Source organism: Lathyrus oleraceus, chromosome 4, assembly GCF_024323335.1.
Source record: "Lathyrus oleraceus cultivar Zhongwan6 chromosome 4, CAAS_Psat_ZW6_1.0, whole genome shotgun sequence".
In the NCBI taxonomy this organism is placed as follows: Eukaryota; Viridiplantae; Streptophyta; class Magnoliopsida; order Fabales; family Fabaceae; genus Lathyrus; species Lathyrus oleraceus.
In genome coordinates, this window is record NC_066582.1 from 142,783,291 (window position 1) to 142,808,151 (window position 24,861).

The 24,861-nt window shown below is 33.2% G+C and overlaps 1 protein-coding gene across 1 annotated transcript; it reads right to left on the minus strand.

Moving 5' to 3' along the window:
• Positions 1 to 272: 272 nt before the first annotated feature.
• Positions 273 to 4,315, minus strand: LOC127074141 (acid beta-fructofuranosidase). The gene is made up of 6 exons (XM_051015436.1): positions 3,315 to 4,315; positions 1,582 to 2,438; positions 1,329 to 1,490; positions 996 to 1,231; positions 835 to 922; positions 273 to 746 (listed from the first exon to the last, which is right to left on the minus strand). The coding sequence occupies exons 1-6, from the start codon at positions 3,358 to 3,360 to the stop codon at positions 534 to 536; spliced, it is 1,602 nt and encodes a 533-aa protein (XP_050871393.1). The 5' UTR covers positions 3,361 to 4,315; the 3' UTR covers positions 273 to 533.
• Positions 4,316 to 24,861: the final 20,546 nt, after the last annotated feature.

Genomic DNA, 24,861 nt, shown 5'->3' on the forward strand with positions numbered 1-24,861 from the left:
AGTCACATCGGCTTCAACCAAATCAATTGCATATTCGATTATTTGACCTTTATAATCTGCCATTCACCCCGATTTACGGTCTAACTCCCAAGGTTAGGAACTCGGACCACTATAGTGAGTCGTCAAGGACCCAACACCTTTGATTTTGGTGCTCCAACAATACAACACCGAAAAAAGTTAATCTTTGTTCTTTTCAAAAAAAAGACCACCAACCTCTTAAGAATATAACCGATTTTTATAAGTGTAATATAACCAATTTTTATTTAGACATAGAGAGCACTAACATCAATGATATTTCTTCAATGAACATATCAACCACTTAAGATATAATCACATGTGGGGTAATCAAATTACAATGAAACATTCTAAAGTATAATTGAACAAAAATTGGCTAAGGAAAATTGTACAAAAAAGGCCACAACATTAAAAGGGTTGATGATTTGATTGGATCACTAAAGTTGTTAGCCACAACTTTCCTACCAAATAGTTTCCCCACAATTCTTCCTTGTGATTGCGTGTCTCAAATATCCAATTTAATTTCTCTGACTCTTTTGATCAGGGTGGTATGGGCGTATAAATGCAGAATTCATCTGCCAAACTTTGAGAGAGGCAGTGACATTGGTTTCAATAGCATGGTTGAATAAGAACAATCTAGCAGCTCCATAAATTGCCCTTGTTGGATAAACTCTTGATGTTATACATGTTCTTCCACCTTGAGCAAAGCTTTCAACTATAGAATGGTCCACCTAAAACAAACATCCCATAAAGAGTTAAGTCAATTAATGTAGATCATGTGCATAAGCTATTTACTCATTTGAATAAAGCTCAACTTACTAGTATCCTTAAGGATAATTTTTCTCCTTCAAGTACTGGTACTACACTCCCATAGATTTGTTTATGAACATCATTTGCAAGAGAAGACCTATAAAATTGGTTAAACTAAATCAATATTGGTTTAACTAATCTTTTAAACATGATGATTTAAGGTTAATTACCTTGATTGATCAGAGCAAAAAGAAGTCTTGAGTTTTCCATTGCTTCCCTTTACAACATAAAAGTACACAGGAGTGTATTCAGAAAGACCTTTATCTGCCAAAACATATAGACCAAAAGGTCCTAAGGCACCGCGACGGGAAGCTCCGCCACTGGTGCTGCACTCATACTCCACATTGGATTGAGCTGTTTTCTCCAAAGCTTCTTTGTCTATCTCAAACTCGGCTACAATGTCCAACTGATGCAATCACATGTAATCAGACTTTAATTACATTGCGACCGATAGAGAAAACAGATCATAAAGGAAAAAAAGTATTGACAATATGAAAACAAACCTGTGTGGCAGTTTCAATATCTAGTGACACCACTGCCCCTGGCTTAACCTTCAAGTTTTTAAATTCATCACTTTTTAATCTCAAACTCTCCACCTCCGCAACAGGCCATTGAAGCAAGTTGCTACCAGTCTTCTTATCAAGCTTCACAATTCTTGGAATGCTCTATAACATTTCAAAACAAGTTTTCTATATTAATAACTAGTAGATGTAATGTGTGAAATTCATGTTAAAATGCTAAATAGATTTGATGTACCTGAACTGAAGCCCAGCCTTTGGCAACATCAGCGTATTCGCTATCGGATTCTCCAATCCAACCCCATAACACTCTCCTATTCTTTTTCTGATCGTAAAATGTCTTGGAAGCGTAGAATATACCGTAATCATACCTCAATCCAACACCAACATCATTTTTAAAATCATCTGCTATAAACTTAACCTTCTTCTCATCATAAGTCCCCAATGAGTAATAATCATGTCTATCATCATCCAAACTCACCTTCATCACATGCTTAACCTCGACGCCGTTAATAGAAGTATCCGAACCATTTTCAGACTTCTTAGAAACAGGGAAAAAATCCACACACTCCCACATACCAGTACCAGGAACAGCGTTAAGCAACACGTCTTTACGCTCATAGGTCTTGAAATCCACTGTATCATAAACCAATGCAACACCGGTTTTGTTTATCTTGGAGCCTATGGTTATTCGCCACTTTCCTTCGGTAGTAAGCCAAGCTGTCGTCGGGTCTCGAAAGTCCTTCGGAAGGATGCCTTTTGGAGGGACGAGAACCGGGTTGGAAGGGTACTTGATCCAATCCACAAGGAGAGGATCATTGAGATCAGCAGGGTATGCAAGGTTTTGAACTTGCACTGATTCATTGGTCGAACCGGTATATAACATGATGACTTGACCGTCAGGTAAGATGGTAGCAGAGCCTGTCCAAACGCCGTTACTATCGTACCATTGATCTGCCACCATTGCTAGTGGAAGGTGAAGCCAATGGATAATGTCTCTTGACACTGCGTGCCCCCAAACTATGTCTCCCCAAACTGCACCATTTGGATTGTATTGGTAGAAAAAATGGTACCATCCCTTGTAATACAATGGACCTGAAATGTATAAAAGTTTTTTCATACATGTCAAGAAACTTTTGATTGCTAGATTATCCTCTTAAACAAGATCCTTGATTTGTTTAAAATTCTTAAAAACCATATACTATGTTTTAGTTAATTTAATGTAACAATTTCTTTGTTGAATAGTTTACCGATATGAGATGAATCGATTCTAGAATCAGATACCGAATTAAAAAAAAAATAGAGAGAAAATTTTAAATTTTTTTTTTAAAAAACAGAAATTTAGTTAAAACATAATTTTTTTTTTCAGAATCATAAATAAACAAACCCATATTCATGTTAATTTTCTCAATTTGTCTCATTTTTTGTTCTGTTCTTTAAACTCTGTAATTTTGTTTGAGTATTCCAAAATGTGATGGAGTCTACAATATGACCAAAATGAAACTGGATTATTCTGGTTGGACAAGTATTGAGGTGAGTAATAAAAAAATGTAGAAATGATGTGAAAAGAAAGCCAAAATTTTAAAAGAATATTAAATAGGTGTCAAAATGAAAAACACGTGAAATAAAGATCAATCCTGATCGGATCCTTAATCCAAAATCGTTGAAAATATAGTACTTATGTTAATTAATTGTGTGGGACTCACAAACTTATGATGTTTTTCTATTACTCCTGAATTAAAAAAACACAATTAATGGTGTCAAAATCAAACACAGCCAGCTCCATTTTAGACCCAGTTCAGCTGTATCTGGGTCCTACCATTTGAACACTACTATTAAACAATGAATATTCACCAATCCATTAAAATAAAAGATTCAATCCACAAGTAACTAAATTATTAAACTCAAAATTACCAACTAATTAAACCGATTAAGCTTAAGTAAAGGAGAAAAAACAAAAGTGCTTCTTACCGTTAGGATCTGAAACAAAGCCAAGTATCAAACCAGATTCCACCATCAGTCCAAGCCAACATCATCCAACAAAAAACAAAAAACAAAAAAAAAGAAATCGTGTTAATTTTGTTCACCACTATTGAACATTAAGAAATAGTCAGAAATTTAAAAACCATCGATAATCCTTTTTTTTCTAAATAATGACAATTAAAAGTGTCATCTTCATCTCTTTTCACTATTCAACTCTTTTGTTCATTATAATAAAATCCTATTCCATTCCAGCACATAACAACTAAATTCCAATCCATGATACTTGGAAAGGCACAAATAATCTAAGCGAAAAACAAACTAGCTTTTCTTTTCACTTAATTTAAAATGAACAAATCTCTCGGGTTTCAGTTATCATAATCACTTCTCCAAAAATCACTTTTCATTAAATATAGCTTGTCTCAATTAAATAAACAAAGAAAACAAAAAAGAAAAATAGATAGATAGATCGATGGATGAAAATACTACCATTCATCCAATTCTTCTCTGGCTGAAAATGAAAAGCCGTTCTCTGCCATGACAACATAGTATTATCCCAAGGAAACGATTCAGCTTCTCCAACGACCTTACCAGAGAGAAACGTGTTTGACTTCTCCGACACACCGGAGGAAACGCCTCGCGAAACCGCGCTCGGTTTGGCTGCTTCATCGGACGATGCTGACGATGACGATGACGATGACACGTCGGCATGAGGTTCACGTGAGTTGATGAAACCACCGCGGTAGCCGCTAAAAGCGATTATCGAAGCGAGTAAGAGCAAACCGGAGAGCACAAGAAGAAGGTCTCTACGGTGGTTATTGGCGGAGCCATTAAGAAGAGGAGTGTAGGGAGAGTCGTTCCTCATGGCGGAGTAAAATGAAAATGGGAGTTAATTGAAATGTTGATGACACATTGGTGGTATTTATAGGGAAATAATAATAAGAAAGACCGAGTCCTACAGTCTGGATAGGTCGAAATTGAATGAAGAAACAAGGACGCCCTCACATGAAGCATGAGGAATGTCCTATGGGAAGGGATGGGCGGGACCCTCTAAGGGGTTAGTTTGTGAGACATTACATCAATTATTGGGTTTGGCGACCCTACAATTTTCTATTGCAATCATTTCTTCTTACTCTGGTTCTTGTTTCTTTTTGCTGTATAAACTCTAAATTATTTTTATTTTTTAATTGATTACTCTTTCCGTCCAATAATAATGCCTTATATGCAAATACTACATTATAAATTACAATTGTTTAATCCCTAGATTGGGGCATCAATATATTTCGGGAATCGTGTACTTTTTAATTTAATTCAATAATAGATTAATTTTGAAAAATAACCTGTGTAAAAAAAAGTGTGAATTTGTCTCTTTGTAGTAATAGGAAGATTCTTCTGTTTTTCTCTTCAATTTTTTTTATCTAAATCTATTAAATTTCAGGTAACGTTTAAGAATTTATATCTATTTTGTCTAAATTAAATTAATTTTTAAAAAACCTCTGCCATGTTATTATTTCTTCTCGTTAAATTTTTTGAGAAGAAAAATTTAAAAAAAAATTGTATAAAATAACAGAATTCAAACTATTTTTTAAATATAACAAGAGAAAAATACATATTAACCAGAAAAAATATTTACACTTTTATTTATTAATTAAATTTATTGAATATATATATATATATATATATATATATATATATATATATATATATATATATATATATATATTAAATTGTAAAATTGAGAAAATTTTATATTATTTTAACTCTAGTTTTATCAACTATTTTAGTAAAAAGTTAAAAATTGAAAATATTTAGAATATAATAAAAACTAAGGTTAACTGGATTTCACTAAAAATATATGATCTTCTAGAAGCAAGCTTTGTAATTGATATGGACATAGTTTAAATTTATTTTTAAAAAGTAATTCTAGTAGATTATTTAATAGTAATAATTTATTATACATGCGAAATTATATTTTTTAATAGTAGTACTTTATATTTCTAGATTAAATAAATAAAAAAAGGAATTAATTTTGATTTTATATAAAGTTGTAATATGTGTTGTTTTGTTTTTAAATAAGAATTTAATTGAAATACATTGACAGTGTAAAAAGATTTTACACACCGTCAGTTAATCCTAAATGCTGGATATTGAAATAAATTTGATTTTTATTTTAAAAATCTATAAAGTAATGAAAATGGATGATGGTGATAAATCGACTGTGTAAATCTTTTTATAACGGTGTATATTAATTAATCTCTTTAAATAAAGTTGAAATAAATCTCTGTTTAATTCATTCTATATAACTTTTAATATTATAAATATTTATGATTTTTATTATAATTATTGTTTTATTATCTATATTTTACTTATGATTTTTATTATAATTATTGTTTATTATCTATATTTATATTTCATATATAGTTGTATTAAATATTTGTTTAATGATTTCTTATAATCTTTTATCATTATAAATATTTAAATATCTTATTATAAGTATTGTTTTGTTATCGATCTTTTACTAAAATATAACCCTTATTTGAATTAAAAGTTTTTGTTTGATTTATTAATTATTTTTTTTTATAAAGTTAAATAAATTATTTTAATTAGTTTCTCATCATTTTTTATCATTATAAATATTTATCATTTCTTACTACTAAAAAATAATATCTCTACTTCTGAATTTTATCTCGATTTTATAGGCGAGGGAGGTAACAAATGACGATATGAAAACTCGCAACTTTTTTCCTCAAATAAAGTTCCATCGAAAGGAAAAATGATATTGGTCATGAGTTCGGTCCATAATAATAACATTTTTTAGATTTTTAAAATTACGATACTTTTTACCTCAGTTTTAAATAATATCCTAGGGGTAAAGTTCTGTTTACAAAATTTTAATTTTAACATGTTTTTTCGTTTTAATATGCAAAACATCAAATTTGTTAACAAATTCTAAATCTTTCTCGTTATCATCAACAATAACAAAAACAAAATTGATGGAATCCTTAAACACTAAATCTCAATAAAATCTTTAAACATAAAATCTTAACAACAACAAATAAACAAAATCAATAGAATAATTAAATATTAAGTTTCAACACCAACAAAAACAATATTAAACATTTGACTAATGCTAACATGTGCCCTAAGGGCACAAGTTAATGATATATTTATAGAAATATTCTCTTGTAATGCGTGTATTTGATTTCTTGAAACTTAAAATTTTGTTTTATTCCACACAATTTTTTTAATAATAGTAATCTTAACTTGTGCCCCAAGGGCACAAGTTAGCAAACCCTAAACATTTTACTTGATATAACAACAACTAACATTAATAATTTACTTGTGCCCCAATGGCATAAGTTAGCAAACCCTAAACATTTTACTTGATACAACAACAACTAATATTAATAATTTACTTTCATACTTTCCTAACTAACATTAAATATTTTTAACAAGGAATTACTAGAGAAGATATTACATTAAGAAATCAACTTTGAAATATTTTGCTAAGGATTGAGGTAAGAATGAGAAATTCTTTCAATAATAAAGGATATGAGGGAAGGGTAGAGTGGATGGACTCATAATCTTCCATAGGGTTTGCTATTCTTTTGATTGATGATGATAATACTATTTTTATATGCAATGATATGAATTATAATCATGTGTATTGATATGTTACTGTTGTGATATGAATTGTAACCATGTGTATTGATATGTTGCTGTTGTGATGTGCTTGAATCAAATGAATCATGTTGAATTTGATAGAAATTGATGATTTAGAGATGACAATTATTATGACATTCTTCTAATATCTTGTTGATTTATGAATCCATGAAATAATATATGAGTTTAAGGTGTGATATCAATAGGAATTGAGATTAATATGATAGATTTTCGTAAAATAAGTTGTTGTTATATAAGATAGTGTTTGGATGATTAAAATCTTATTTTTAGACAAATAATACTAGTATTTGTCGACCTATGAAGGTCATGTGTCGAGCTATTCAATGCATGCGTCGACCTGTATAGGTCATGAGTCGACTTGTAAAGATCATGAGTCGACACATGCCGTCAGCACATCAAACAAAATGCTACAAGCTTTAAAAATAAGGTACATGCACTAACATGTACATGTTATGCTCTGAACTATACATGTTATGCACTGACTCATACGAGTCATGCGTCAACACATAACTGCTAAAATGTTCATTTTGCATTGTTCGACGATTTTGGCCATAACGTTTGATCTGTATATCCAAATGACCTGTCGTTTAAAGCATTGGAAATCTAACACTCATATATATAACGTGATAGTGATTAGTGAAATGTTTGAGTATTATTCATGTGCCTACTGTAAGACCCCAATTTTGACCCTAAGATCCCTCATGCTATCTCATCATATGGATTAACATTGGGATCACACCCTGGCATCCTCCTTACCCCTCATTCACTGGGTTTGCATTGAGAGAGATCACCAAGCACATTTTGATTGTATCATACTTTGTTTTTCATTATTTATTAACCAAAATACCAAAAATATGTCAATGTATAGTTTAACTTTTTATAGGTAGTGTGTGTGCTCACCAATGCTATATCAAGCTCATATCTAGGGTTTGAGACCCTCAATTCAAGGAGTTCAATCAAGAAATGATTCACATTGATTCTAGGAATCATATATGGATCTCCATGATCTTTACATGTCATTTTGATCAAGAAATCATCAAGAGTTTGAAGCTTGTTTGCCTTGGAAGCCCTAATTCATCTAAGTATCTTGTGTGACTTCCTCAACAAGTTTCTTCATCAATTGATCAAATATTTCAAGGTATACTTCATATTAAATCATCTTACACATATATGATCCTCCATGAGTCCCCAAAGTCAAGAGAATATCAAGCTAGCAAGATGGTTCATGGTGGTTGACCAAAGAAACTCAACTGGTCAAAACTGGGGTTCCCTAGACCCTATCTCCTACACGTTTTGTCATATGAAAATGATTACAAGAGAAACGTTACTCAAAATGACACTCCAAACAACTTTAATATTGAGATCAAGATCTAGTTTTTCTTGAAAAGTCATTTTTCATGGTGAAAGATTATAAGTCATTTTGTCTGGACCCTAGTTAGGAGGTCAACTTCCCAAGACCATAACTTGCTCAATTTTTATGATATGAAAGCCATTCAAATTCCATGATCAAATTAGAGATGTTTAATTAAAATTTCATTTTTGGAGGAAGTTCAAATTCAACTTGAAAATGCATGTGCCAAGAGGAAACATTATAGGTCATTTTGGGCCATTACCATTGAACAAGTGATTTTCCTCAACTTCTAAAATGCATAACTCCTTCATTCAAAAATCCACATAAGGTCAAATTTGTGACCACATTTAATAGGTTTGAAAGAGCTACAACTTTGATGAAGGAACGTTTTTCATTTGATGTCCATAAAAAAAGTTATTCAAGGTGGAAGAAGTGAACATTTGACTTGGGACTTAGAAAATTTTCAAATATGTTTGATTTCCCAAATTGCACCTCAAAATTCATCATGATCCAAGCTTCAAATGAAAAAGTTTTCAACATGAAAGTTTTCCCCCTTGATCTCACCTTTCCAAAAAGTCCAAGATCATCTCATTTGTCCAAAGAATGAAGGACTTGCGCATGGGTGCAATGTGAGGTACCATTTGGAAGATTTTCATGATCCAATTCAATTCAACAATGCATGGCTTAATGCAACACTTTCAGCATGACCTATGCATGATTTTGGACCTTTGCAAATGATTGTTTGGGCTTTGCGCACGCCCATGCTAGCTCATAAAGAAACTTTCTATTTTTGAACATTTGAATGGAAGAGTGTAAACAACACAAGCATTGGCTATAAATAGAGAAGCAATGTGATCGGAACTTCATCAACACCTTGCCCAAGCTTTTCCATACCAATACATACCCTCCATTGCATAGAATTTCTGAAGATTTCTTTTGAAATCGAGCTTGAACTTCATCTTCTTTTTGGAAGTTCAAATTCCAGAAATTCACTTCCCTTTTCATCTCAATTGGTTTCTGCAAGCAAGAGGAAGAGAAAGCAAGTAAATCCAGATCAAGATCAAGTGAATTTGAATCAACTCGGAGGTGATTTTTTAGAAAAGTTAATCTCTTCGATTCTCTCTTAATTCTTCATCATTCTTTGTGATTTTTGGTTGACTGAAGTCCTACCAATATAGGCAAGAAGATTGAGTTGCGTTGAGGTCAAATCGAAGCAACTCAATTCATGATCCTCAAAATTCAAATCCATGTATCTTTTTATATACATGAAATTGGAGAAAATTGAGGCCAGATTCGTGCTCTTGAGTATTTTTCCTTCAAATTAGTGTATTCACTTTTCATTTTTCATGAAGTTGAGCTTGAACCAGACCGGTTGTGATCACCAGAGAAGATGACCGGAGCTAGGGCTCCGGTGGTGCGTTTACAAAGTCCAAACCATCTGATCTGATTCAAATGTTTTAATCTCAAGTGTTCATTGTGATTACCACACGTACAACGCATTGACCAAGGCGGATGGTGGAACGCGCGCGTGTGGCCATCAGATCTGCCACCTCAATTAGTAAGGGAGATCTGATGGCCTCTGATTTTCCATATTTTTTTATTTTCCATATTTTCTGATTTTCCGTTTAATTGTGTTATTTTGTTTAATTCATATTAATTTCATTTTTAATCCAAAAAATATGGACTTTCACCAAAAATCTTTAAATATTTTCCTCTTTCATCTTCTGAATTAAAATTAGTTTTTTGGATTAATTTTGATATTTTTTTATGAATTATTTTTTTGTGTGCATATTTTTAATTGTTTAAAAATACTTCTGACTTTTCAAAAATTATGAAATTTTTTGTCTAAGGTCCTTTGACCTTGTTTGACCTAGGATAAATTTCTTGGCCATTTATTTGGTGTTTTGAAAAGGTTTTAGGTTTTGATCAAATTAAATTCAATTTAAATGCATTTTTATTTTGAATTTTAATTGATTAATTGTGTAAAAATTATGTTGAGTCATTTTTTATTGACTTGTGATGTTTGACCATGTGTTTGGGCCTTGATCAAGGTTGATTTGACTTTTGTTGAGTTAAAATAATTGGATTTAGGGGATTAATTAAATGTACATTTCATCTCCCAAAATGAATGAATGATTTTAATTTGATAAAATTCCTCCCATGACCAATTTATGTTTCTCTCATCTCCCCTCCTTCTTCATCTTCAATCCCATTCTCTCCCATCCCTTTCATTGATCAATGAAATATCAAGATCCTAAGGCTAATTGTTTCATTAATAACTTTATGTTAGATGAACCAATACAAGTATGGATGAGATATGTCCATCCTTTGAGCTTTTTCTTTTAGTGTGTGATATGTTTTAGGAGTTTAGTTTATTATACCAAATATCTAACATGAATTAACACCTAAATTTTTATTGTCCGACCCCAGATAGTTGTGACTTCTACATAAGTCCAATTACGATGCTTAACATAGAGCTAAATTTGACCATAAAGGCATAACATTCTAGTAAGTGAGATTGTAAGTCTCCCATCTTTCATGGTATTGTGGGGAAACTTGGCTTTTTTTCCCTTCCTTTGGAAGATTTCTTGGTTCAAGGATCCATGCTTGTGAATAGATGGTTGAGTATTCTCCAAAGAATGACTTAATAAATTGAAAAGTAAAACATCACTAACATCTAGTCAACTAACATTTGACTAACTTGTATTAAAATTGTTTTTACTTTCAAGCCATTTACTTTATGCAATTTAATTTTAAGTCATTTACCATTCACTTGTCATTTACATAGCATTTAATTTGTTTATGTTTATGTCATTTTCACTTTGCTCATTTGAGCCATATATTGTGATTGCATATATTTGTTTGTGTATTTTGTTTGTATTTGTGGTCTTAGGACCTTAAAATACTTAATAAACAACAAAAACCCTACAAAATGTTTTTGTGGACTGTTAGATTTGATATGAACCTTTGGATTTAGGAATTAGGGAACATTCCCTATGAAAAAGGACTTGGCCAATGCCAACTTTTCTGAGACCAAGTTATTGTGATTTGAGCTTTCATCTGATGCAAGTATTGGGATTGACTTGAATTCATCTGCTACATGGTCTTGATGCAACTGCTATTTTGAACCTGTGTCTAATGCCTTATTCTGAGTTAATCAAGGAATGTTTCATCTGATACATGAGAAGACAAAGAAGACTTCTAGCTATGGGATTTGCTTGCTTGGATATGGTCATCTTTATTTGATGCCTTGATTTTCATGATGTCTGATATTGCTAATTGCTTGTTGATAATTAATTGATTCAAAGTCCAAAGGGAAAGTGGGCTTTCTATATGACATTCTTGTCTGTTGGATTGCATCCCATTGGTCAGATATTTTCAACTCTTAACTTTTAATTTTATGCTTAGGATTAGTCTCTTCATTTTCTACCACTTCTTAAATTTCAAAATCTCTCCCCCTTTACAAAAACCTTCTTTGCTTGTGATTTCAAACTTAGACTTTATTTCAAAATAGAAACTTTGACCTTATGCTATTGCATTTTTAACTCTTTTCTTAAATTTAACTTGTAAATAAATCTAATCATATTGACCTAAAATTTCAAAAGACAAAATGAACTAACACCCATTCAAACTTTTAGGCCTTTTGTGCTTTCTTTAAACTTAAATTTTGATTAAAAGCAATCCACTCATTTTGAAATTGATACCATGACTACGAGGTTTTGATCCCTCATTTTTATGTTGGTACGTAGACACAAGTTCGAAGGTCTTGCCAAACACAAAAATATAATTAATGAATTCTCTTCTCATCCCCACACTCTATTTGTTTCAAACATATTTTATACCAAGACACATACACACATAAAAAAGGGCTCCCTAGGAGTACCTAGGACACTTTGGATGCTAACACCTTCTCTCTGTGTAACCAACCCCCTTACTTGTAATCTCTGGCATTTTATTAGTTTTGATTTGAAAACTTCTTATCTTTGGGTTTTGTTCATACTTTTCCCTTTTCCTTTGGAAACAATAAAAGCGCGGTGGCGACTTTGGTTTTATTGATGTTAAGCTTACCCATAGCTTGATGGTCATGAATTTACCGCTACACCTATTATGTCGATAAATGTATTGGTTTATATGTTTGGTTGATGAATCGTTGTCTTGCTGTAACACCGTTGTGTGATAATGATGTTGTTATGTTGATGATGTTATGATAACATTGTTAAAGTATTGATGAGTTGCTGTTGTTTGTTGATGTTATTGACGTTGTAACATGAAATGATTGTTGCACATGATGAATGATGTGGTGCATAAATAGTGAGATGTGTATGGGGATCCTTTTGGTGAACCTTGTTGAGATAATGCATGTTGCTAAGAGTCATGCATCATGGTGTATAGGCCTGGGTCCATTTTTTGTGTGCTCTGGTCCGGTGGTATGGATCGGAAGCGAGTAGCTAATTCTAGTGTGGAATTAGTGAAGTGTTACGTATAGTGATGTTTATAAACCTTGGTGTGCTCTGGTCCTATGGTGGGGATCGGGAGCAAGTAGCCGGTTTCAGGTGGGAATCAGTGAAGTGTTACCTATGGTGGTGGTAATAATTTGGTGTGCTCTGATCCTTTAGTTGGGATCGAAAGCGAGATGAACCCGAGTGTTCATGAATAATACCACATGCATATGAGTCGTTATCATTGTCATGAGTCGCATAACATGAAGGAGATGTATGCGTGAAATATGACTATATGTGATGATAATGTTGTTGTGTATAATGTTGATGATAATTGAGATGTTATTGTGTATGATGTTGATGATGATTTAGGTGTAAGAATGTGACATGTTGTTGTGCATGATTATGTAGATGTTGTACTCTATCTTGCATTATATACCTTTTATTATTGAAATGAACTCTCACCTATTCTATTTAAATGTTTCCTTTACACCGACATTGAGCAGATACTCAGAAGTAAGTGAAGCCAACTTGTGGATTTGCTTTTTAGTTTAGAGTTTTCTTTAGCAACGTCTTACTCTAATTATGCAACATCGGGCTGAGAACGCTTGTTTTATTTTGATTCCATGTTTATGTTGAAGTCATAAGACTAATTTTGTTATTGTGCATTCTTAAGCATGTTGAGTGGTTTGATTACAACTCTCTTATTTGTTATTAAAGTTGGAGTTTGAGACCAAATGTCATTACTTACCTTACTTTCCATAATTGTTGATGATATTTTTATTGCGATGATGCTTTAAAATGGAAGTGAGCATGCAATGACAAGTTTAATGTGAATTGATGTAACCCATGTTACGGAGCAGGATGTATTTGTGTGTGACACCCTTGTGGTTGTGATTTTAATTAAAATATCTAATAATTGTATGTGGGGGTTTAGAAGGGTGTTATATAATGGGCCACGAAAATTTGATGGTGAATAAGATATTTGGTCAGATAGTGACAACGGTAGACCCACTATTAGTGGCATACTATTTAAAGGCACCATAATCCTTTCAACCCAAATATTGCAGTCTTTACCCATTGACTCTCTCTCTCTCTCTCTCTAAACCATTACCCCCACGCCCTTTGACAATCCATCTTTCACCATGCGCATTAAGTGTTGACTCTGCACACTCATTATGAATGGACATATTTTTTGGTCCCCCTTTTCGAGCTCCACATTTTTTTCCATCCTTTCTACAGACTTTGTTGTCTCTCATTCCTTCATCTTATCGACCGCATTTTGATTTTCCATATTTTCCATATTTTCTACTACTGTTTTGCTAAAATAAAACGTGGAACAATTATCATGATCTCCTCACTTCCTTCACCCTTGTGTTTTCCAACTCGTCTTCACCCCACTCACATTCTTCTTCCTCCGAATTGCTGTCATCATGCAACTCACTTTTCATGACTTATTTTGGCACAAATCAAAAATATCGCCACATCTATCTTCGAATGAACTTTGGTTTCATCATCTGAGCATATATACACCCCAACAAAATTTGACACAAATTCAAAAAATTCTATTGACTAGGCATGACAAGGTAACCCATAACACCTCATCCACGCAAGTCTTTCGTTGTCGACATCAGCTGGGGACCAAGGATGTATATCAGAAAACCATTGACCAATATAGTCCCTAGCCTCTTTTACCAGTGCTTTTATCTCTCCCTCCCCGGTCTCTTCTAGTAAGCATAGATTTTCCTAAATGAGTGACTTTAATTCTAAAATAACCCTCCGTATTAAAAGCTTCTTGAATATTATATATCATCCCGCAATTTCAACCACTCATACACATGTTTTCTCAAATCTTTGCAATTTGTCATCCTCAATATTGAACTGAAGATGAGCAAACTTAGATATTGACTCCTTTGCACTCCAACCCCACATCTTTTTCCACTTATCCTCCTTGACTCCTGAATGAGGATTCATTGTACCACCAATCTGTAATTCCTTCTCATTATGGACCTCTTCCCTTACAACTTGAGAAAATGACTTGATATTATTTTTCATCACTGGTTGATGAACAATGATTCCATTCCTCCTTTGCAAATCTGCCTTTGGTTCTTTTCCACCCTGCTCATTTGCTCCATCTACGTATACACGGAGCCTGCTATGATTATCCACCTCCCATCCACATTGAAATCTTGGAACATTTGCATGGATCTTCTTAGCTTTTATAAAAATGTTGTCTAGTTTCACAACAAGTATTCTTTCATCCGTCACATTCATAAACCTCACAAATCCATAAACTTTACCACGTTTGTCTCTTTTAGGAGGAATAACAACTTTTGCCACCAACCCAAATTCTTTGAATAACTCGAACATTTCTTTAGCTTCATAAGACTCATGAAACTCTATAAAGAAGAAGTTTGAGATATGCATCCCCTCCGTTTGACCTTTTCGTCTTCTTGAATCCCAACGAACTCCAGATCTCCCATTTTCCCGACTCTTCCGACTATTCTCCGTCCACCCTTGGTCTCCCATATTCCCGCTTGATTCAAAGAGGTTCATCTACATCTTAACCAATACAAATTTAGATACTCATAATATTAAACAAGAGACAAAATATAATTAAAAAGGATCACACCTCAAATTGTAGGAGTAAGATGACCAATTTCATTAAGTTCGCCAGTTTTACTCCAAATTCATAGTGTGTTAGAACCAAATAGGTTTGAACAAAAATGATTTGACGATAAAAAAAAAAAAAAGAGAACAATTATTTTCTCTAATTTGTATTTCATAGAAAAAAAAGAGAAGTAATAGTATGTTTATTTCAAGGTTTAAAAAAAAGTTAAAAATATGACTCTAAGAATGCAATATTTATTCAAATTTTGAAAAATAATTCAAAGATACTTTTTATTCCAATTTTTTTTATTTACACACGATTCTTTTATTTTTATTATAAAACTTAAAGAATGGGAATAAAATATTTTCATGGGAATAAATTTAACAATCTATACCTTCTCACTATAAGTCACATTTACTATTATTTTTATAAATTTAAATTAAACAAATTTTATAATTATTCGTGAAAATTCTACAAAACACATAAATTGAAATAATACTAACAAACACACCAACATTCATCTGAAGCCATTCTGTTTAATCGAAGGAACAAATCCATGATTTGTGTACAAGAATTTATATAACAAAAGAAACAAGACAATGTTTCGGCTAGGAACGAAGAGTCACTTTATCTCATAGTCATTTTGTCTAATGAGGATATATCTTTAGGTCATGTGGTCAACATTACAAAAGTCAAATTATATGGATGATAAACTGAAGTGAGCATCATCTACTTGGCCTTCTTTTAAGATAAGCGTTAGCAACATCATGAAGATTTCCATTTCTCTCTCAAAATTCATTTTCGTACGATAGTACAATTCATGCACGACAAAGCTTACAAAAGAGTATTATTTGTAACCCATATTCCCAACACATAGTACAATTCATGCAACGATTCCAATTCTAAGGAATATAACCTGCACATGCTAATCTATAAATACAACTGAAGACCAAAAACAGAAATTTCTAATTTATGATACATCATTTCCAATTTACGATACATTACATTCTTTAGAAATATTATCTCTCATATTTGAACTCATTTCATATAATCTCTTTTGAGAGTTAGTTTTATAAACAGTCAAACACATTTTTATTCAAAGTTTGTATTTCCTTAAAATGCTTTGTGGAAGCCTGTATTTCAAAGTTTCTATTTGCTTTAGAAGACAAAGGATTTCTGGAAGTCAACATCTTTGTGTGTGAACTCTAAAGTGTAATCAGTAGGATATTCTGGTAGTATCTTGGTTATAGTGAAAATGATTCTATCTTGAAGGGACCAAACAGGGCTATAATTTATGATGTACCAGAATAAACCCTTGTGTCACTCTCTTAACCTTATTCTTCTACTTTTAGTTATTTTATTTTCAACCATTGTTTTGAAAATATATACTTTTAAGTAAAACAATAACCCTATTTTCACGTGTTTTTTCTCACCTTCGGTTGTTATGACAACTAGTTATAATATAGGTATTAGTAAACTGTATTTATACTAAAGATCTAGTGATAAATGTGAATTTATGTGCTTACATATATGAAGCTAACGATCATGTTGGCAGTCTTTCTAAATATTTTGATAACGACAACACTAATGATTATTGAAGTTGGTGGTAATAATTTTTCAACTCTTTGATGATGATGATGATTAACTTGAAGAGATCTCAAGCTTCATCAAGTAGGAGACTCAAAGTTCAGTTGAAGTGCTTATGATCAGTGTATATGGAAAATGAACTTAAAAGCCATAGAGATGTGAAAGAGAAGTAGTGTGAAAGTTCATTTAGTCGTGTGTGTCTAAGTGACCAGAGTCTTGTGAAAATAGGAGAGTAACTCCTGAGATACCAAGGAAACACGCTTTCTCTCTCTCTCTCTCTCTCTCTCTCTCTCTCTCTCTCTCTCTCACACACACACACACACACACACACACACATGCATGCACGTGCACACACACACATTTTGTCGAATTGCAGGAACACGAGATAGAACTGAAAAAAGATTGTCGTTGATGGTGACATATCTCTTATAGTAAAGAACTTCAAGATATTCTTAAGGCATGAGAAACAACAAAAAAAGGAACATGAAATAGATGAGGAAATGCCCATTCAGTCCCACATGCTCCCTGTGTGGAAAGAAAGGGCATATCAGGCCAAACGGTCATTTAGCTAAAAAGGCAAATCAGTAAAATCTAAGAAACCCTAAAAAAGGGAAAGAAAGCTTACATTGCATAGGAAGATAACAATATGGAATCCTCAAAAGATGAAGAAGAAGTGAACATTTGTTTCATAGAAACTCATCAAGATGATGAGTTAACCTCTTATTTTTATTATCATGATATTTTTTGCATTTGTAAGAAGCTAACAAAAGAAACAAGCTAACTAGAACAAATTATCTATATATCCAATGATACTATTTCATCTCTTGAATATAAAAATACAAACCTAGAGAAAGAAATATAAATTTTTAGAGAACGACAAAATGATCCATTTCAAAATCTTCCACTTATAACGAAGAGGATGAACCAGACAAGTGCAACAAATGTGATACTTTGAAAAATGAAATTTGAGATCTTCAAAAGTCACTTGTCAAGTTCACCAAAGAAAGAGACAACTTGAATCTTCTATTGGAAAATCAAAGAGCTTCTTAGAATAAATGAGTCTCGACTATGAATCCAATAATAATAGTAAGAACTTTAGTAATATTTATAATGCCGAATCCATCTCTCATTGCAAAACCTTAAAATGCAACTATTGTAATAAATAAGGTCATATTTCCATGTTCTATTTTATTAAGAAAAATCATGAGAGCAAAGAAAGACATTCTCCTTCGTACTTTTATAAAAAAATATTGTCAGCGCAAAATAAAGAACTGATGTACTATATTAAATGCTTATGTCTCTAGTATAAATACAAATGAAAAGAATGTTTATGAAACTAACAATAAAGGATCCAAAATGATATGGGTATCTAAAGTTAAGACCTAAGTTTTATTTCATGAGTGTTTTACAGTCTCAAACGGCAAATGGTACCTTAAAAGCGGTTGTTCAAAGCACATGACTGGTGACAAAACCTTATTCTCCTCATTCTTTCCCAAGAAAGGAGGTTTTGTCTCTTATGGAGATAAGAATAAGAGGAAAAATTGGGTTTTAGAACCATTGGTAAGTCACCCAGTCCAACGATTGGGTACGTTCTCTTGGTTAAAGGGTTAAAGTATGATTTACAAATGATCCTTAATCCTTCTACCAACTCTTGATATCCACTGTGTTCTCGTTCGTTGCCAGGGTGATGAATTGATGTCAACCCTTGTGCTCAATCAAATTTTCAAAACACTAAAGACCAGTAGAATGCAATTACTTGCCATAATCCCTAATTTTTGCATAAGTTTCCCCAGGGTGGGGTACTCAACTTATCGGGAAATTCTTTCTATTTTTTATGTCTCTAATTTTTGCCTGGACCGCCCTTTCGGGTTTTTAATCCACCGAGACGCTCATTTTTGCCTAAGCCTCTCTTTCGGGTTTTCAACTTTGCGAGTTGTTCTTTTATTTTTTAGGCGAAGTATTTCTTGATTGCATCTACGTTCACAGGACGAGTGAACTCTTCATCATCCATAGTTGTAAGTATCAATGCGCCGCCTGAAAAGGCTCTCTTAACAACATATGGGCCTTCATAATTAGGAGTCCATTTTCCTCTGGAATCTGGTTTGAACGATAAAATCTTCTTGAGCACAAGGTCACCTTCTCTGAACACACGAGGTCTGACATTCTTATCAAAAGCTTTCTTCATCCTTTGCTGATACAACTGACCATGATACATGGCAGTTAATCTCTTCTCTTCTATCAAATTCAACTGGTCAAACCTAGTCTGACACCATTCAACCTCAGTCAACTTGGCTTCCATGAGCACTCGCAATGAAGGAATCTCAACCTCTCTAGGGAGCACTGCTTCCATACCATAAACAAGAGAGAAAGGGGTTGCCCCTGTTGAAGTGCGGACAGATGTACGATACCCATGCAAAGCAAACAGGAGCATCTCATGCCAATCCTTGTATGTGATAACCATCTTCTGGATAATCTTCTTAATATTCTTGTTTGCAGCTTCAACAACCCCATTCATCTTGGGTCTGTAGAGAGAAGAATTATGATGTGAAATCTTTGCAAAGAGCTTCCACCATATTATTATTCAAGTTCGATCCATTATCAGTGATGATTTTACTTGGCACACCATAACGACATATAATCTGATTCTTGATAAACCTTACAACATCTTGCTTGGTTACATTTGCATACGATGTCGCTTCAACCCATTTCGTGAAATAGTCAATTTCCACCAAAATGAAACGATGTCCATTCGAAGCTTTGGGCTCAATCATCCCAATCATATAAATTCCCCACATGGAGAAGGGTCATGGGGAAGAGATAACATTCAATAGTGTCAGAGGAACATGAATCTTATCAACATAAATTTGACACTTGTGGCACTTCTTCATAAACTTGCAACAGTCAGATTCCATTGTTAGCCAATAGTAACCTGCTCGCAACATCTTCTTCGCCATTGCATGTCCATTGGAATGAGTACCAAAGAAACCTTCATGCACTTCAGTCATCAACAAGTCTGCTTCGTGTCTATCCACGCATCTGAGCAAAACCATGTCGAAATTTCTCTGATACAGTATATCACCATTCAAGTAGAAATTATCGGCTAATCTTCTCAAAGTCTTCTTATCTTTTAAAGATGCCCCAGGCGGGTAAATCTGACTTTGGAGGAAACATTTGATATCGTAATACCACGGCTTCTCGTCTTTGACTTCTTCAATAGAAAACACATGAGCTGGCCTATCAAGATGTATTACAGACAAATTGGGAACTTCATTCCAATATTTCACTACAATCATTGATTCCAACATTGCAAGAGCATCTGCCATCCGGTTCTCATCTCGAGGGATATGATGAAACTCAACCTTTGTAAAGAAAGTTGAAATCCTCCTCGCATAATCTCTATATGGTATTAAACCGGGTTGATTCGTCTCCCATTCACCTTTGATCTGGTTCACAACCAAAGCTGAATCTCCAAAGACATCTAAATACTTGATTTTGAGATTCATGGCCTCTTCAAGCCCCATAATGCAAGCTTCATATTCTGCCATGTTGTTTGTACACTTGAAAGTCAATCTAGATGTAAATGGTAAATGTGTGCCTTGAGGAGTAATAATCATTTCCCCAATGCCATTTCCATAATGATTAACAACTCCATCAAATACCATGCCCCAACGAGAACCGGGTTCTGGCCATTCTTCAAGAAATGGTTCATCACAATCTTTCATTTTCAAGTACAAAATTTCTTCATCAGGAAAGTCATACTGCACTGACTGATAATCTTCAATTGGTTGGTGAGCCAAATGGTCAGCCAAGATACTACCCTTGATTACTTTCTGAGATCGGTATTCGATATCATACTCTGATAACAACATCTGCCAACGGGCAATCCTCCCAGTTAAAGTAGGCTTCTCAAATATATACTTGATTGGATCCATTTTGGATATCAACCAAGTGGTATAATTCAACATATACTGGCACATACGCTTAGCAACCCAAGCCAATGCGCAACAAGTTTTCTCAAGCATAGAATACCGAGTCTCACAGTCGGTGAACTTCTTACTGAGGTAGTAAATTGCCAATTCTTTCTTTCCAGTCTCATCTTGCTGACCAAGAACACAACCCATACTATCTTCGAGCATAGTCAAATACATGATCAACGGTCTTCCTTCAACAGGTGGAGACTGTAAGACCCTAATTTTGACCCTAAGATCCCTCATGGCATCATGTTATTGCACAAGTGCATTACCTCAAGGATCATAGCATGTTTGGCTCCTTAACCCCATGGTTGGGACTTATTTGAGTGTTTTGAGACCACCAAACATGCTTGTATTTTATATTATTGATTTTCTTATTTGATTACTAACCAAAAGCATAAAAATATTTCACTAACTCTTTTTGTTTTGAAGCTCAAGTGATCATGTGCTCCACAATGCTCCTAGGAGGCTCATGAGCCCAATGCAATGACTAGATGAAGATGAGAAAAAGCATTAAAATGGTCCACAAAGCTCCTAATCATCATATATGTCTCCCAAGTATCTAAATTTTCCAATTTGATCAAGATAACCCAAAGGGCTTGAAGATTGTTTCCCAAGGAAATCCTAATTCCACTGTGCTTTGACTGTGCCTTGCCCATGAAGCAATCTCAACCTCTGATCAAATTTAATCAAGGGAAGTTATTTAATTCATAATTTTATGCTTATATGAGTATATTTGAAGATCCTCAATCATTTATTCATCAAGATTGGAAGTTTGGCCTTGAAAAGTTGACCAGTCAAGTCATCTGACTAAGCTGAGCACTATTGAGATATAACTTTTGATGTGTTTGTCAAATGAAAATTACCCATAAATAAAGAGTGTTCTTAAGAACCATATGAACAACTTTCATGTTCATCGAAAATCTATTTGAAACTTGGAAGGTCATCGTTCATTTCAAAACATTATCGGTCATTTTGATTGAAACCCTAATTTTGGGTCAACTTACCAAGGACATAACTTCCTTAATTTTTATGATTTTTATGTGATACCAAATGAATTGGAAATATTGAGATATATAATTCAAATGTTATTTTGGACAAAATTTCATAATCCTAAAATAAATACATGTGATAATACAAAACATTATAGGTCATCTTGGACCTAATTCATTGAATTTGAAAAAGTACCCAACTTTAAATGCCCATAACTTTGTCATATAAAATTGAAATGATGCAAAATTTGAGTCTAAATTGATAACCTTGAAAATATATACAACTTTAATGTTGGAGGATTTTCATTTGAAGCTTGCATCATGAAAACAGAGGGGTTTTATTAGGCTTACTTTTGGTGAAAATTTTCAAAGGTGACTTAAACATGTTTTGTACTTGGATTTTCACAGCCAGTTTTCATTAATTTCCAAATGCCAAATGAATATTTGCCTAACATGACTTTTGTTCTTTATTTCAAGGGCTTTCCAACCATTACTCACATTACTTTTTTGGACTTACCATTTGGGAGTTTCGAAGAACTCTTCATTTATGTGCATTTTGGCATTTCATGTTATAACTTGGTATGCAAGCTAATTCCACTTCATGTCCATGTCCAAATCCATTCCAAATGAACTCAGCATGGTTGTACACCCATCATTGGGCCTTCCATACGCCTGTACAGGCCCATGCATATCCAATTTCAAATGCCATGCACACGAGGGAAGCATGATGCATAACCAATTTCAGCTATAAATAAACACTCATTCTCATTCATTCATAAACATTTTGGAGATCTGAAACGCTGCAGCATTGAAACCATAGCCATACCAAAGTAATTTTTTCATAATTTTTTCTCACTTTCGAGCTTGAAATTCAACATCATTAGTTGATCTTCAAAGCTTAATTTCTTAACCTTTCATCTCCTCTGCATCCCTAGAGCAAAGAGGAGCCAAGATCTTGAAGGAATCGTGACTTGAAGTGCTTCAATTCAGAGGTATACCTTCAAACTTATTGGATCTAGAACTTGCAATTCAATGTAGTATCCTTGTGTTTTTGTGGTTTTCTGAAGTCCTCACACTTGAGGCAAGCCAATGGTGGTTTCAATTTTTCATTTCGTGCACTTACAGTTGGTACACCATGATCTTCCACTTCACATTTCTCTCAATATAGGAAGAGTGAGGAAGATCCATGGATACAGTGGTGATCTCCATCACATGAGCTTCATTTCCATGTCCTTACTTTCCATTTTTGTTAAACTTTTTTCTCTGCAACTGGTGGCTGGATTCTGTTGGCTCGCCGGAGAAGACGGTGGTTTCCACCACCACCACAACGTGTCTTGCTTCTCAGCCCTTGGATTTGGCTTCCACGTTTTAATCTCATTCATCCATTGTGTTTACTTATTTTAATTCAAGATGTTGCGCGTTTGACTTGGATGCACGCTGCGCCCTCACATCTGAGTGATTAATTCATGCCACGTTAATTAATGAATTGTATCACGCGGCTGTGGTTTTTTCTATTATTTCTATTTTCTTTTATTTTCAGTTAGTTCAATTGATTTTCAAAAATTCATAAAAAAACTTATTTGAAGTCATAAAAATATGAGACCAATTCCAAAAATTTTCTTGAAAAATCTAGTTTCATAATTTGATTTTTAATTATTTTTGTGACTTTATTTAATATTTTTTATTAATTATTTGGTTTTTAATAGTTTTAATTCATTTTAAAATACTTTCTGACTTTTGAAAAATCCAAAAATATTTTCCTAGCATTTATGGATCATGATAAATCAATGAAAAATAGTCTCATCAATTTCTTATTTGATTTGAGATTTATTTGAGATTTTAATCCATTTCGTGCTATTTTTAATTGTTTTTAATTGTTTTTAAATACTTTATGGTTTCAAAAATTGTTGAGAAAACTAGTCAAAGCTTGTTTGACTATGTTGGACCTATGAGAATTTAATTGGACTTGTTGAAGTTGATTTGAATTGAATTTGAGGTTTGATCTTATTTGTTTATTTTTTATTTGCATTTTATTTTAATTCAAAAATACCAAAAAAATATTGTTGACTTGTTGACTTGTTATCTTCATTTATTTTCTGTTTGGTATTGATTGATGATGATTTGATTCACATTTGATCAATTGGATTTGATACTTGTCTTCTTTTCCATACCCTTTCATCTTCACCCCATTCTTTCCATTAATGGCCAATGAGTTAAGTTCTTACGGTTGGTCTTGACAAATGAGAGGTTTAACCTTCTTTGATCCAAACCAAACTCAACTTGATCCATGATCAAGTGAGTTATTTTGTGTCCAAGATAGGTTGCTTCTTGGTCAAGCAAATAACCTAAAGACAATACAAGGCTCTTCCCCTTTTGTTTTGGCATGGCAAGTTTATGGAGCTTGGCTTACTAGTCATGATCTCTAACTTGTGTTCTTTGCCTATATTTTTATTGACCGGCCTCAGATAGGTGTGACTACTACATTAGTCCACTTATGATTGCTCAACATAGCGCTATATTGTCTTACGACAAGCTAACATAACCTTTACTAATTACTAACTTTAATTTGAGCATTTAATTTTATTGTCATTTACTTTTAATGTCATTTATTTCTTGCTCATTATTCATATTGATTTTCCTTTTTCTCATTTGAGCACATATTTTATGTTTATTTCATTTTCCTTTTGCTCATTTGAGCCCATTATTGTATATAAATATATTGTTATATTGTGTTTGCTTTGTGTTTGTTTTGTGTGAACCAAATGCAAAAGGGAGAAGGGACTTAGAATTAGGACTTACCTATGCTTAAAGGAGTTCAAGAGCAACTAGGCCTCATTCCTTTAGAATGCAAAACTTGTTGAAGAGCAACTAGGCCTCATGCCTTTAGAATGCTAAATTTCAAA

Coding starts and splice junctions, on each gene's coding strand:
- LOC127074141 (XM_051015436.1), bottom strand. CDS start 3,360: ATGGTGGAATCTGGTTTGATACTTGGCTTTGTTTCAGATCCTAACG. Junction 1,232..1,328: donor ATATTGAAACTGCCACACAG/GTTTGTTTTCAT, acceptor TGATTGCATCAG/TTGGACATTGTAGCCGAGTT. Junction 923..995: donor TTTTGCTCTGATCAATCAAG/GTAATTAACCTT, acceptor CCAATTTTATAG/GTCTTCTCTTGCAAATGATG.